Source organism: Phacochoerus africanus, chromosome 2 (assembly GCF_016906955.1).
Source record: "Phacochoerus africanus isolate WHEZ1 chromosome 2, ROS_Pafr_v1, whole genome shotgun sequence".
Taxonomy (NCBI): Eukaryota; Metazoa; Chordata; class Mammalia; order Artiodactyla; family Suidae; genus Phacochoerus; species Phacochoerus africanus.
This window is the reverse complement of record NC_062545.1, coordinates 145,655,815-145,671,577: the sequence shown is the minus strand read 5'-3', so window position 1 is coordinate 145,671,577 and position 15,763 is coordinate 145,655,815. Positions and strand designations below refer to the sequence as shown.

At 43.4% G+C, this 15,763-nt stretch overlaps 1 protein-coding gene across 1 annotated transcript in view; it reads right to left on the bottom strand.

The window, feature by feature from the left end:
- Positions 1-15,763, bottom strand: part of OTUD7A (OTU deubiquitinase 7A) — a 126,217-nt gene that overhangs the window by 53,934 nt on the left and 56,520 nt on the right. Inside the window, exon 3 of the mRNA XM_047766867.1 lies at positions 11,610-11,828. Coding sequence (XP_047622823.1) covers positions 11,610-11,828 — 219 coding nt within the window. The remainder of the gene's footprint in view (positions 1-11,609; positions 11,829-15,763) is intronic.

Below are 15,763 nucleotides of genomic sequence, written 5' to 3'. Positions count from 1 at the left end.
AAAACAGTAACTAGGGATATTTTAAAAACTTTACATATATTTAAAAATCAAGAGGAGCTCCTTTTGTGGCTCAGTTCTTAGTGAATCCGACTAGGAACCATGAGGTTGCAGGTTTGATCCCTGGCCTTGCTCAGTGGGTTAAGGATCTGGCGTTGCCGTGAGCTGTGGTGTAGGTTGCAGATACGGCTCAGATCTGGCATTGCTGTGGCTCTGGTGTAGGCTGGCAGCTACAGCTCCGATTTGACCCCTAGCCTGGGAACCTCCATATGCCGCAGAAGTGGCCCCAGAAATGGCAAAAATACCAAAAAAAAAAAAACCACAAAAAATCAAGAAACACTTCCAATAATTCAATGGTCAAAGAATAAATCGAAATGAAAATTAGAAAAAATGTTGGAACTGTGTAAAAGCAAAAACACTACATTTCAAAACTTGTGGGTTACATCTAATAGTAATAAAAGGAAAATTAATAAAAGAAAACAAGAAAGGTTAAGAATTAATTAATGAACCCAATTGAAAAATGGGCAGAAGACCTAAACAGATATTTCCTCAAAGAAGACATGCAGATGGCCAGCAGGCACATGAAAAAATGCTCAACATCACTCATTATTAGAGAAATGCAAATCAAAACTACAATGAGGTACTACCTTACACCAGTTAGAATGGCCATCATTAACAAGTTAACAAATTACAAATGCTGGAGAGGGTGTGGAGAAAAGCATACCCTCCTGCACTGTTGGTAGGAATGTAAATTGGTACAACCACTATGGAAAGCAGTATGGAGGTACCTCAGAAAACTAAACATAGAACTACCACACGATCCAGCAATCCCATTCCTGGGCATATATACAGACGAAACTTTCATTGAAAAAGATACATGCATCACAGTAGCCAAGACATGTACACAACATAAATGTCCACTGACAAGCAAATGGATTAAGAAGATGCGGTACTTACATACAATGGAATACTACTCAGCCATAAAAAGATAAACTAATTCCATTTGCAACAACATGGATGGAACTACATACTAAGTGAAGTAAGCCAGAAAGAAAGACAAATACCGTATGATATCACTAATTTGTGGAATCTAAAATATGGCACAAATGATTCTATCTACAAAACAAATAGATCATGGCCAAGGAGAGCAGACTTGTGGCTCCCAGGGGGGAGTGGGTAGGGAGTGGGCTGGACAGGCAGTTTGGGGTTTTTGGATGCAAACTGTTATATTTGGAATAGATGGGCCATGAGGCCCTATTGTACAGCATAGGGAACTGTTTGTGATTGGGTTCTTTGCTGTATGAAAGAAATTGAAGAAACATTGTAAATCAACTATGCTTTAATAAAAAAACAAAAAAGAATTAATTAATTAAGCATTTATCTCAAGAAATTAGAAAAGAAACATTAAAAATATAGAAAAGAAAGAAGGAAAAAGTAGTAGAAGGAAGAAAACAGTGTAGATGAGGAGTTAGTAAACTTTGGCCTGTAGTTCAAACCTAGTCAGTGGCCAATTTTTTATGGCCTGTAAAATTAAGAATTTTTTACATTTGAAAAGGTCATGGAGAGAGACAGTGCATGTGCACATGCCTGAGGAAAAAGGGGAGGAGAAAGGGAAGGAGGAAGAGAAAGAGAGAAAGAAGGGAGAGGGACAGGGAGAGAGAGGCGTGAAGAGGTGAGAGAGAAAATAAATACGTAATCGAGATTTTATGATATGTGAAGCCTAGAAATATTTCTAAAATGAATGTGAAATATGATGTTTCCATACCAAAAAAGCAGAGAATTGCTATTAGACCTACTCCTAAAAATAGAACTAAAGTTATACCATATCAGGGTGGTATAAACATTCTAAAGTTGCATGCACCCAATAACATAGCTTCAATGTACATATTAAAAGAGAAACAGAGAAACCCACACTCATAGTGAGAGATTTAATACACCTCTTTCAATTGCTGGTAGAGTGAGGGGACCAAAAACTCATTTAAAGATAGAGAAGATCTGAACAACAAAAGCAACATGCTTGATACAATTAACGTATGTAAAACACTATACCTGACAAGGACAAGAGTAAAAAATTTGTTAAAATGCACATGGAATATTTATCAAACTTATCATATGCTGCATTGCAAAGCAAGTATCAACAAATTTTTATTTTTATTTTTATTTTTTTTTTGGTCTTTTTTATTATTATTATTTTTTTCTATTTCTTTGGGCCGCTCCCGCGGCATATGGAGGTTCCCAGGCTAGGGGTCTAATCGGAGCTGTAGCCACCGGCCTACGCCAGAGCCACAGCAACGCAGGATCCGAGCCGCGTCTGCAGCCTACACCACAGCTCATGGCAACGCCGGATCGTTAACCCACTGAGTAAGGGCAGGGACCGAACCCACAACCTCATGGTTCCTAGTCGGATTCGTTAACCACTGCGCCACGATGGGAACTCCCCAAATTTTTAAATGTCCGAAATCATTCATTATATATTCTCTGACCACAGATGAACTAAGTTAGGCAAAAGCACCTCCAAATCTCCATTTTCTTGGAGATTAAACAATATACATCTAAATAATTAATGAACAAAGAAAAAGATTACAGGACAAATTTAAAAATTAAAAAAATTGAATGACAGGAAGTTCCCTTGTGGTGCAGCAGGTTAAGGATCCAGTGTTGCCACAGCTGCAGCATAGTCCACAACTGTGGCAAGGGTTTGATCCCCAGCCTGGGAATGTCCATATTCCATGGTGTGCGCCCCCAAATTTTGGAATGATAAAGAAGAATAACCTATCGAAATTGTAAGAGCACTGCATAGAAAGACATTTATAGCATTTATAACATTATAGTATGCTGCTGAAGAAGATACAATGACATAAGTTTCCATTTCATGAACAACATATCTAACCCGAAGGAAAAAGATGGGAGAAAAAAAAAATAAAGGTAAGAGCAGAAGTTAATGAAATAGGAAATGAATATACCATGAAAAAGCCAATGGAGACGAAGACAGGTTCTTTGATTAGTAAGATTTATACATCCCTAGCACCATTATTAATGAAAACCAAAGGAAATGATAAAGTAGCAACACAAAATGAAAAAGAGGCCAATATCACAGATCCTGTAAACATTCAAAAATAATAAGAGCTAACACAAATATGCGACAATGTAGATAAAATAGAGAAACTCCTCAAAACCATTTCAAAAAGGACATAAGAAGAAATAGAGATTCTAAACAGTCCAAATTTTTTTTAGAGAAACTGAGTCTGTAATTTTATAACACCCACAAAGCACAAACACATGATCATATGGTTTCACAGTGAATTTTTCCAATCATTTAAAGATATAACATCAGTCTTACAGAATCTCTTCCATAGAAAAGAAACAAGGATAGACTTTATAAATCTCTTTTATGAGGCCAGATAATCTTGATATTGAGAACTAATGTGAATATTATAGGAATGAAAGATCAATATTTCTCACGATCACAGATGTCAAAGTTTTAATCAAAACACTAGCAAATCAAATTTAATGATATACAAAGGGATGATATCATGACTAAATGAAGTTTACTCCAGGAATGTACTGGTGGGTAAATACTTGAAAATCAATCAAGTAATTCACCAATGTACAGAAAAAAAGGAGGAAAATCATATGATCATTTCAATAGATGAAGAAAAAGCATTGTATAACTTTAAACATCATTCATGAAAGATAAAAACTTAGCAAACTAGGAAGGGCAGGTAACTGCTCTGGTATGAAGTAGTTACAAAATGCTACAACTAATATCATATTTGATGGTGAAAGAGTATAAGTTTCCCTCTGAGGATGAAAACTATTCTAGGATATCTGCTATTACTTCTCCAATTCAGAAATTTCCTGGAAGGCCTACCCAATGCAATAAGACAAAAAGGAAAAAAACCCCACAAAATTGGAAAGGAAAAAATAAAACTATCATTCTTTGCAGTTTAGAGGTTATTAAGCTAGAAAGTTCAAAAGATTCCATAAAATACTAGAATTTATAAGTAAATTTAAAAAGGTTCCAGAATACAAGATCAATAAATAAAATACATTTCTATATTTCAGCTGTTGCTGGCATTTTTTCAATATAAAAATATATAAAATGCATAGAGATAATCTAGTGAACAATGTTCCAGACATTTACTTGGAAAACTGAAAAATACTTGTGAAAAATTAAGGAATTTATCATGTCTATTGACTAGGAGATTTAATATTGCAAAGATATCAATTTTCCCTCGATTTATGTATAGATTAATTTATATGGTATTACTTAAATAGATTCCATATTAAATATATAATTATTCTATATAGAGTCCATATATATTAATTTATATAGAAATGCAAAGGATGAGAATAGCAAAGCCAAATTGTAAGAAAAACAAAGCTGGAGAACTTACATTTGTATGGTGAGACTTATAATAAAACCGTGGTCATTATGTTTCAAGGATAAACCAATGGAACAAAATAGAGTCCAGGATTAGACCCATACATATACAATCACCTGCTTTAATTCCAAGGTCACAATGCAGTATAACAGGCATCTATAAGTTCCCAGTCTGGGGGTCAAATTGAACTGCAGCTGCAGGCCTACACCACAGTCATGAAAACACTGGATCTGAGCCAATCTGTGACCTATACTGCAGCTTGTGGCAGGCCAGGGATTGAACCAGGCCAGGGATTGAACCCACATCCTCACAGAGACAATGTTGGGTCTTTAACCTGCTGAGCCACAATGGGGACTCCCCCCATGGTCACTTCTGAACCATCTCTCCTCATTCCAGATCTGCAGCCTCTGGGGATCCACACCAGCAACGTGCTATGTAGACTTTGATGCAACCACACCAACTTTCTGTCACTTCCCTCAGCTTTGGAGATGTGGGTCACTGGTGCAGGGACCACAAGCCACCCCTTCCCCAGTCACTCCCCACTTCTTTTCAGTGGTGTTCCCAAGGGCTCCTAATCCTTGCCCCTAGGCCACCATACATGTGCATTGTATTGTGTATCCCATGGGCTCAGTGTAGGTATGTCTCTCTCTGGCAGAACCACATCTCTGGGCCAGGCTAGGCTCACAGTGGCAGATCATTCCTGGGGCGTCTCAGAAATCAGGGAAAGCGTCCATGGCAACCTATTTCAGGGAACGCCACCTGAAAAGGTGCTCCTTTTCCTTTCCTCACGTTAAGTATATCGTGCCACTCCCTTCTGGCCTGCAAAGTTTCTGCTGAAAAATCTGCCAAGAACTTTATTGGAGTTCCCTTGTGTGTTATTTGTTTCTTTTCTCTAGCTGCTTTCAATATTTTCTCTTTGTCTTTAATTTTTGTCAGTTTGGTTAATATGTGTCTCGGTGCATTCCTCTTTGGGTATATTTTATACGGTACTCGTTGTGTTTTCTGGATTTGAGTGAGTGGTTCCTTTCCCATGCTAGGGAAGTTTTTGCCGATTATCTCTTCAAATATTTTTTCTGTCCCTTTCTCTCTCTCTTCTCCTTCTGGCACCCCTATAAGACGGATGTTGGTACATTTAACGTTGTCCCAGAAGGGTGCTCCTTTTATACAATTCAGATGATGCCCCTGTCCAAGTTCTCATTGGAAGACCCCCTCCTCTTCCTGCACAGCACCACGCTCACCTTCTAGAAAGCACATCCCAGGGTTGGTCACTAATGTGTTCCCGCAAGTGTGTCAGATGACACCACGTTATGAGCATGTTAACTGCTCACATATCTCAAATAGAGCATAGCACAAAGCCATGCTTAACAACACCTGGGATGAATCTTTTGAGATCTCAAAATCAATACCATCTTCAACAAGGCATCTCCCCTAAACATGCTGCCTTTCTTTCATTCTTTCTTAGGGGAAATCTATCATTTTCTACATATCAATTCCGTTCACATATGCAGTCACACTCTGCAGGTAACTGATTAACTACAACACCTAACTATGTAGGTGGGGGGATGGAAGGCAAGGTTTTAGGGGTTTGATTTAAGTTGGGTTCCAGAAGTCAAGACTCTTACCCAGGAGTTCCTGCTGTGGTGCAGTGGGTTAGTGACTAGGCTTGTCTCTGAGGAGGCGCTGGTTCAATCCCCAGCCCTGTGCAGTGGCATAGATTGCGGCTCTGGCTCAGATTCGATCCCTGGCCCAGGAACTTCTATATGCTGTGGGGGCAGCTGAAAAAAAGAAAAAAAAAGATTCTTAGTGAGAGCATCCCTGGTGCTATTAATTGGGTGTGACTACCCTGGAAAGATGCCCCAGCTTTGGAAAATGTCGGCACTTTCCAGGCTCTGGGGAACCAAACACGGCCCAGTGATAGTCTAGCGTCTGCAGGTGGACCTATAATGGGATGCCCAGGATAAAGGGTTCTATGAAGGAGCAGTGTAATTGAGAATATGGTTCAATGTTCTTATTCCCAGCTTTGACAGGGTGGTCATTCCCATCTCCCCACACAATAACTTCACAAACAGAAAAAAACAAAACAAAACATGGGAACTGGCACTGGGGATGTTAAAAAACAAAAATGAAGATTTCCCTAGTGGTTCAATGGGTTAAGGATCCAGCATTGTCACTGCTGTGGCTTGGGTCGCTGTTGTCACACAGGGTCAATCCCTAGCCCGGAAAGTTTCACATGCTGCAGGTGTGGCCAAACAACAACAATGTCTTAGTCCCTGAAAATAAGAAAATCAGATGGACACCATCACGGGAGGCTGCTGGCATTATGTATGGGTGAGGAGCTATTAGTCATTTATTCTGCCTTTTCCAAGCAACATTCCTCTGATTCATACATGATAATGGGACCACGTAATCTGGGCTTTGTAACAGATGGTTTCCACACAGTTTAAAATAAGATGTATTTTGCTTGTCACCCACTAAGACCCTAAGATAAAAGAAAACACAACGTGACAAACCTCTGAGAGAAAGACAAGCCCATTCTTGCCCTAAACATGGTCCTGTGATTCCTTTTAACATCCTGGCCCTTCTGCAGCGACCCCACCCACCCAGGGCCACTGACCCCTGCCCTTCTCTGGGAGTCATTGTGCACCTGTTTCTGAGAGCTCCCCCAACAGGACTGTGATGATTTGCTCTGGGCTTGTTCCCTTATGTTTCTGTCCAGGCTGCAGTCGCCGTCATCCAACTGGTACTCAACATGGCACAGGGCTGTGTTGGGGGCGCTATGAGAGGTCCTCATATGTACACATCCCCTCCCACAGACTTCCTCCCACAAGACTCACTCCCACATCTACATCCTTAGCCCAAACCTCCCCTGAATCCCAGACCCACATGCCAACTGGGCAGCAACTTCCCAAGTTCCACCAGGATCTTAGACTCTGCCTCTCCATCACCCCAAACCCTTCTCCAGGGGTCTGCATCTCTGCAGGGCACCACCACCTACCCACACGCTAAAGGCAACATTCTTGGGGTCATGCTGGATGCTTCTCTTTCCACCGTCATACCCCATCCAGTCTATCCGCAAGACCTGCAGGTCTTTCTCTAAAACAGACCCTGCCTGGACATCTGGCTACTTCTTGTCATGTCCACTGTTACCTGCACTGTGCTGGACTCAAACAGCCACCGTGCCTCCATCTGCTTCTTTAACCTCTGGAGTCTTCTTTCAACAGAGCAGCTAGCACATATCCATGTGCTTCCAAACATGGTACCACCCCCTATCCAAACACCCTGGGACTGAAGGCCTCCCTATAGTTCACCCCAAGGGCTCATGGGTGCTCCCTGGGCCCCTGGCTACTGCTCTCTTGCCTTTCTTTCCAAATCCTCCAGCCCTTATTCCATCTGCTCCCATGCCACGCCATCCTTAAATATGCCGAGGCTTTGAAACTGTGCCAGCAGACTGTCCCATGGCTCATTCCTCCCTGTTCTCAAGATGCCTGCCTTGGGCTCCTTCCCTCTGCCTGGGAGCCCAAGGCAGGCATCTTCGGGACCAACCTCATGGTCTTTCTGTGCCCCTAGAACTTCATCTCCTTGAAGGTAGTGATTTCACCTGAGTGGTCCACAGTGATGGGGCAGGCCAGCACCTGGACAGGGCATCTGTGGGAGTGCAGGTCAGGTTTGCCTGGGGTGAATCTGTCCTGGCAGCTGTCCCATATCCAATTTTAAGATGGGAGGAATCAAGGCTCCAGTGGGCCTTCAAGCTGACCTGGGATGTGGCTGGGCTGAGTTGCCAGATTCGCTCCAATCCAGCTCTCCTCCCATAGAGACAAGACTTAGCACTACAACTCGAAGGCATGCATACACATTTGCTGGTACCTAGACCTCAGTGTCCTGTGTGTACAGTGACTGCTGTACTATGCTAACATGCCTCTGTCCTTTGGACCCACAAACTCCCAAGAGCATCATACTGTCTTGTCCACGCCATGGGGGTGTCTGAAAGGGGGACCGGTAGTTATCGCCCAAACCTAGAGACCTAGGATCTCCAAGTCTTCTTATATGTAAAGGCAGCAGGAGAGCCCAACTAAGAAATGAATGGTTTCTTGCACTCTCCGGCTAAACAACGAAGAATGCAAGGCATTTTCCTTCCTCTCCCAGGAGGTCAGCAGTTTTAAACATCCTGAAGCTCTGGTTCTCCTACTGTCCTGACCGTCATGGAGTGGGAGCCGGTTGTGCCCTCCAGGGTTCTGAGGCCCAGGAAGAATGGCACTCCTCACCTGTGGATTCTGGGGAGGAGAAGCCTCACCACTTCATAAAAATGGGGCTGTCCACATGCCTTGGGGAGCTGGAGACCACTGTGGACACCTGCCTGTGTGAGTCTCTGAGAGTGTGGAGCTGGGTCCCCAGGGTGGACAGATGGACTACAGGCAACACGAACTGAGTGAAGGCCATCTTTTTTGCCTGGATACATATAAGCCCTGGGTTCCTGTCCAGCCCCAAGGGAAGAGAATTCCCTCTCCCACCGAGGCCCTGTGACAGAGTTTATATTTCCTTCTGAACACAACTTGGTTTATACCTTGAACAAGTGGATTTCTTTTCACTAAGATTTCTTTCAACATCCTCATTTCCATCTCCCATGCACGCTAAATAATACTGCTTGTCAAGACCTGATTCACAGCCATCTGAGCATTAAATCACTGGCAGGAGGAGTGGATACCCTCCCCCTGGCCACACCCAGCAGCTTTCTCCCTGCCGTTCCCTGCTAGAGCTATGTCTACCCCACAGAGAGTGAAAGCAGAGCCTGTGGGCCCAGCTAGGGCCACCTGCCACATTCAGGCTCCTCATCCAGCTGGGGTAGGAATCCGTGTGGGAAGCCCTGCAACATCCAGGGGGACCCCAGGATCCCAACCTGGAAAGGGCCCGAGGGATCACTGGTCTTTCATTTGAGGAGAAGTTCAGAGAGGTGGATGGATGGTGGAAGGAGGAAAGGAACCCGTGTCTATTCTGCCTCTTGTTTTTTTCCAGTCCTCGTCTCCCCATCCTGGGCAGACCCCTGACGTGTTCAGACCCTCCCTGCCTAGGAAAGTGCTTCCCCAAGGTTTCCTGCAGCACTGATCAGGTGCCATCCAAAGCCTCAGGTGGGGGACAGTGCTGTCTTTTCCTCCATCCTCTTGGCCCATGATGGAACCAATGTACTGTGGGTGAAAGTATCTTAACTCATTGAGTTTGGGTTTTTAAAAGGTATTTTCTGGTGTGACTAGAGATTATCATACTGAGTGAAGTAAGTCAGGAAGAGAAAGACAAATGCCATATGATATCACTTATACGTGGAATCTAAAATATGGCACAAATGAACTTATATACAAAACAGGAAGAGACTCTCAGACATAGAGAATAGACTTGTGATTGCCAAGGGGAAGCGGGGAGGGAGTGGGATGGACTGGGAGTAAAGAATGTATATATACATGTATGACTGAGTCACTTTGCTATGGAGAAGAAATAGGCAAGACATTACAAATCAACTATACTTTAATTAAAAAAGGAAAAATAATTACATAAATAAATAAGTGGTATTTTCTGAAATTGGATAGTTGGAGTAAAATTGTACCTTTTAAAAATGTTGGGCTGGAAGATAAAATATAAGGGATAAAAATTAATATGTGATCTATGGGGAATAAAAATAACATAAAAGACATTCCAAAGGAGCAAAAGACTTTTGCACGTGCGGCATCCCAGGCTAGGGGCCAAATCGGAGCTGCAGCTGCCAGTCTAAGCCGGATTCTTTAACCTACTAAGAGAGGCCAAGGATTGAAACTGCAGCCTCATGGATAGTAGTCGGGTTCTTAACCCACTGAGCCATGACTGGAACTCTAAAAAAGCCTCTTTTTCTGTGTATGATAAGGCTGAAGGAGAAGGCTGGCATGATGGACTCCGTGTTCTCTACCAGGACTTTAAATATGGCAGCAATTGCCACTGCCATTAGCAATGCCCGGGACCAAATTCTGTCAAGGTAGCAGTCAAGAGAAATTAGCTCATGAAGTTTTTTTTTCCTTCTTGACCTTTACCAACCTCCCCCTACTCTGGAAGAGTGAATCTTTTGTTTAAAATAGCTCATCTAAATTACTCATGAAAAAAAGCATCTGTAAAACGCCAGTCTGTAAAACAGGGAGAAGTTTAAGATTGTGGGTCATCCAGAAGAATTGCTTTATGTTTGCTGATCAATCAAAGACCTCCAGTTAAGACAGAGCCAGGCTGTGGGTGCCAGCCTTTGGGTTGCTTTTGATAATTCTGCAGCATCGGACAAAACAATGTGTTCATGGTTGCAACACCAGCTCCACCCAGTTATTGGAACTGCGGGTCCTGTTCTAAAACCAAACATGCCACAGGCGAGGTCCCTAGAGTCCATGGCTGAGGCCTGACCACCAGGCTGCCCGACACAAATAAAGCCCCACTAATCACCACCTCTTCTTTGTCTATGTGCATTCAGCAGTCCCATGGGAGATGCTGCTGGGTGGGGTGGGGGTGGGGACTGAAAAGAAGAGCATAAATCTTCTATACACATGTCTGAAAAGTCCCAGAACATGTGGATTTTCAAAGATTTTTATAATGCATATGAATGTGAGTGAGACGGGGTAGGGAGCTGGGCTGTCTCAGGAAGAACCTACATGTTTCAGATATTTGTTTGAAACTAATTGTTTCATCCTTAGAAACTCCAAAGAAAAGTTTGGTTTGCTCCCTGAATCTCCTCCTATCAGGATGTCAGAGAAACCTTAGGAGAAGAACACTGAAGCCAGGTTTTATAAGGCTGGGTAGGGCACAAGACTAGCAGTAATGCTAGTTTAATGTTTAAGGCTCAGCCTCAGCAGGCTGGCATCCTCTCCTCTTTGCAGACAGCAAAACTAAGGCTCAAGGAGATCACTTAACTTGCCTGTGTTTACAGAGAGTCACAGGGTCTCCTATTTCTCTCCAAGCCTGAGGTCTTCCTTATCTTTTGTTTGGCACCCAATTGGGGCTGGGGGCTGGATGGGAAAGGAGAGAAGTGGGGTTCTCTCTGGGGGGTTGGTGTTAGCTTGGCCAGGCTAAATTTAGGAACAAAGGGAACACTTCAGAGATCCCAGCATCTCTCCACTGTTGGCGTAGGGGAGGTCAGGGCCCGCAGGTACCCAGAGCCCAACTAAGCCCTGAACTGGGTTGCCATCTGCTCCCCAATGAGGCAGGCCTGCCTGGGGTGGGGGAACTCACCCGCCTGCTCTAGAGCCACCATGGTCGCCTGCTCAATCAAGTCCCGCTCCACGAAGCTCCGAAAGTCTTCACTGTACACGCTCAGGTCTGGCAGCTGGAACGTGTAGATGGGCATCTCCAGTGGGAACTGCTCGCTGCTGCACTCACTCGCCACGTGGGACCGTGCCAGGGACACAATGGCTGAGCTGGCGTGGGAAATCCCTCGCGAGAGCCGCTTCTCTGCAGAGGGGAGACAAAAGGGCTAAGTGCCAGGACAGTGGGAGTGGGGAGGGGCCTGCACACACATGCACGCAGCACACCCAACACATGCACACACCTCTACACACACAGTGCATGTGTGGGTGCACGTGTAGGACACGTGTGTGCACACATGCATGATACACATACAAGTCATATAACATACATGGCACATATGCACATGTGTGCACACATGTAGACACATCCAGGTACACACACAACAGACACAGAGGCACACCCATGTACACCTGCACACCTATCTCGCCCCCAGCCATCCTGCCAGTGTTTTCCACGGGCTGTTCTCAGGCTGGGCTAACATCACCACCACGTGGCACATGGCACTTACTCAGGAAGTCATGTAACCACTTAGAGGGAGACCAGGAGCAGGTCCACCACACCAGTACCATTGATCAGTATCCTTCAAGATCACCAGCCTTGCTTTTTGGGTCCTAAGTTACATCAAACAGTTCAACAGAGTTGCCCTCTCAGGGCACTAAGTGCTACAAGGCGGGCTGCCTTTGTTTTTTATGCACTTACTTTTTTTTTTTGGTCTTTTTGTCTTTTCTAGGGCTGCTTCCACAGCATATGGAGATTCCCAGGCTAGGGGTCTAACTGGAGCTGTAGCCACCAGCCTACGCCAGAGCCACAGCAACGCAGGATCCGAGCCGCGTCTGCAACCTACACCACAGCTCACGGCAACGCCGGATCCTTAACCCACTGAGCAAGGCCAGGGATCGAACCTGCAACCTCATGGTTCCTAGTCGGATTCGTTAACCACTGCGCCACGACGGGAACTCCGCACTTACATTTTTAAAGTGAGAAGAAATCTATTTGCCTCCCTCCACTGTGGCTTGGATTTTAAGGTAGGTCACCTTTACTAAAGTTACTCTGATGAACACATCCTACAGGAAGATTCCTCAGGACATAAATATTAAGCCATTACATGCTTCTCTTCTGTTGAGATTTTCTCTTACCGAGGCACTCTTGAAAAATGGTGGTCTATCCTGGTCTTATTCTACCTTATTTTTCCAACCAAGAGGTGAGAAATGCAGTGTAGAATTTCTCTAAAGTATAACATGTTACTTTATTCAGAAGCCAATCATCTGATCTAAACACTAGAGCAGAAAAGTAGATGTATTTGAAAACGTACTTGTTTTTTAAAGCCCTGTGCTTAATAGCTAAAGAATTCTTCAATATATGATGGTAGGGATGGGTTTTCTTTTTTACAGTAGTCCTCCTTTAATGGTCAGGGAAACAAAATTCAAACTGGCATTTGAACAAATACTATCTGAATCCTGGAGCAAATCCATGAGTATCCACTCAGGCCATAAGGACTCCCTGTTCACTCACAGCTCAGGTTCTATGCTCATGATCCCTCCCAAAGACATGCTTCTGCCCCTCCCCCTCTTGTCATGTGCTGATGGAAAAGCCACGCCCATGCTTTCATCCCGAGCAGGAGCTCTACCTCACACGTGCAATAGTAGTGGCTAGCAATACCATTAAAGTAATTTTGCTGAAGTATATGAAAAACAAGAGGCTTCTGATCCTGCGGTAAGTTACTTTTAAACTCAAAGCTAATTCTCAGAAGCCTCACATATTTGCACATCAAAATGAATGCTATGTCCCAGAGACAGGGTATTTCAAAAGGATTGGTTTTGATTCATCTTTGATTTTACTGAGACCAAGATGATTAAGTATGTTGTGTTTTGAAGAAGGGCAAGAAGCACACCACAGGCCACCAGGATGATACAGAGCACAGGGGCCTGCTGGTTGTCCTTGGGAGACAGGCCCCTGGCTTCCTGGGCTTAGTCCAGGTCCCCGAGAGCAGGAGCAAAGGAGACCCAACGTTCTCCTGAGCTTACAAGCTTTGCTGAGGTCACATTTCTTGCTACCAGATACCTTTATGGAATCTGGGAAAGCAGGAACTGGCCATCCCTCAGGACCAGTAAAGAGGGATGTCAGGTTTGCCCTAACATTTGAGGTGATGTGAACCCACACTGCTGGCAGCAGTGGGAATGTGCCGGGCATTCCTTCTTGGCTCATCCATCTGCACCTACTGCCAATTGATGAGGACCTTGGACACACCGTACCTCATAGTATAATATGATGTGCTATGAAGCAGTTCCAAGTAGTAAATATTTGGAGTCTGAAGGAAAAAGCGTTTTTTGAACTAAAAGGAATTATGTTAAAGATCATATAATGTGGAATATTAGCTCCCATTTCTTAACACCTCCCAACCACCACTTTCATGAATGCACATGTATAATCACACACACACACACACACACACACACACACACACACACACACACACACAGATTCTTTACAAATGAACTCAGTAATCCCTTTGGAAGTATTAATAAACTAAATAAAACAGGAATGACCATTTTCGGAGTTATGCCCCGGAGAAATACAGAGAGATTAAAAAAAAACCCAAAACAACAGTAAGGAAATGTACAGAATTTCCCAACCCTTGACAAATATCTACGGTTTTAGGCCAGGAGATATGTATTAACTCTGTCTTCGTCCTTCCCTCCTTCCTTCCTCTCTCCCTTCCTTCCTACCACACCTGCAGCATATGGAAGTTTCCAGGCCAGGGATCAAACCTGCACCACAGCAGTGATGCAAGCCACTGCAGTGACAACGCCAGATCCTTAACCCGCTGCACCACCAGAGAACTCCATGTTTTCTAATTTGCTGTATTCTTGAGCCTCTGGCATCTGGGTCCTCCCTGACTGGAGGGAGGATTTCCATATAGAAATAGCCAATTCTCAGAAATACCAAGGGACTCCCCCAAGAAGACATCTTTCCTATGCAAACCAGCCAACTCAGAGCCCATACTCAGAACCATCTCCTCTGATTCTTCAACCAGCAGGTCATACTCCTTCCCTAATTACCCCATAACATAATTAAATATGGCATGTAAATACCTTTAGGTACTTACAGACTTAGGAGATTGATCATGCAAAAATTATTTTAGAAAATAGGCCTTGTGGAGTTCCCTGGTGGCTCAGTGGGTTAAGGATATGGTGTCATCACTGCTGTGGCACAGATTTGATACCTGATCCAGGAACTTCTGCATGCCATGGGTGTGGCAAAAAAAAAATAGTCTTTGAGAAAGCATTCTTTCAGCAAAAGATAAATGTGAGTAGATAGAGAAGTTGACCATCATCTAAACAAGCAATGAAAAGAACCTAAATATGATTGGGGGCATATGGGCCAAGAAGGGAGAAGATAAAAACAAAGACACATATCTTTTTCAGGGTGAAATAAAACTGTTGATAAGTTTTGAAAATTAATGGAGAAAAAAGCCTAAATACATGTTTTTTTTCCCTTTTCTTTTTAGGGCTACACTGTGGCATATTGAAGTTCATAGGCTAGAGGTCGAATTGGAGCTTCAACTGCCACAGCCACAGCCACAGCCACTCTGGATCCTTAATCCACTGAGTGAGGCTAGGGACTGAACTCTCATCCTCACGGATACTAGTTGCTTCACTGAGTCACAATGGGAACTCCCTAAATAAAGGTTTTAATAGAACAATGTTAACTATAACATAAGTAGAACATATAACTTTCAAACCAGTTGAAAAATTAAGTTAGCCAGAAAAGACAGACAAGGAGAAAGATACATAGAAAAAAAAAAAAGCATGGCAAATGAAACACATAACATATAAAAGCAAAGGTAGGACAATAATGAAAACAAAATAAATGGATTAAATTCACTGCTTAAAAGACTGACGCTCAGATTGGATAATAAAATAATATCTGATGCTAAATTACTTAGGAGAATCACATTTGATATAAAGGATAATAAAAAGTTGAAATAACAGCTGAAAAAGTTATTCCAGGCAGGTATGAACTAAAAGAAGGGCAGGGTAGTGGTTTAATAACTAAAGCAGATTTAAAGGTAAACACAA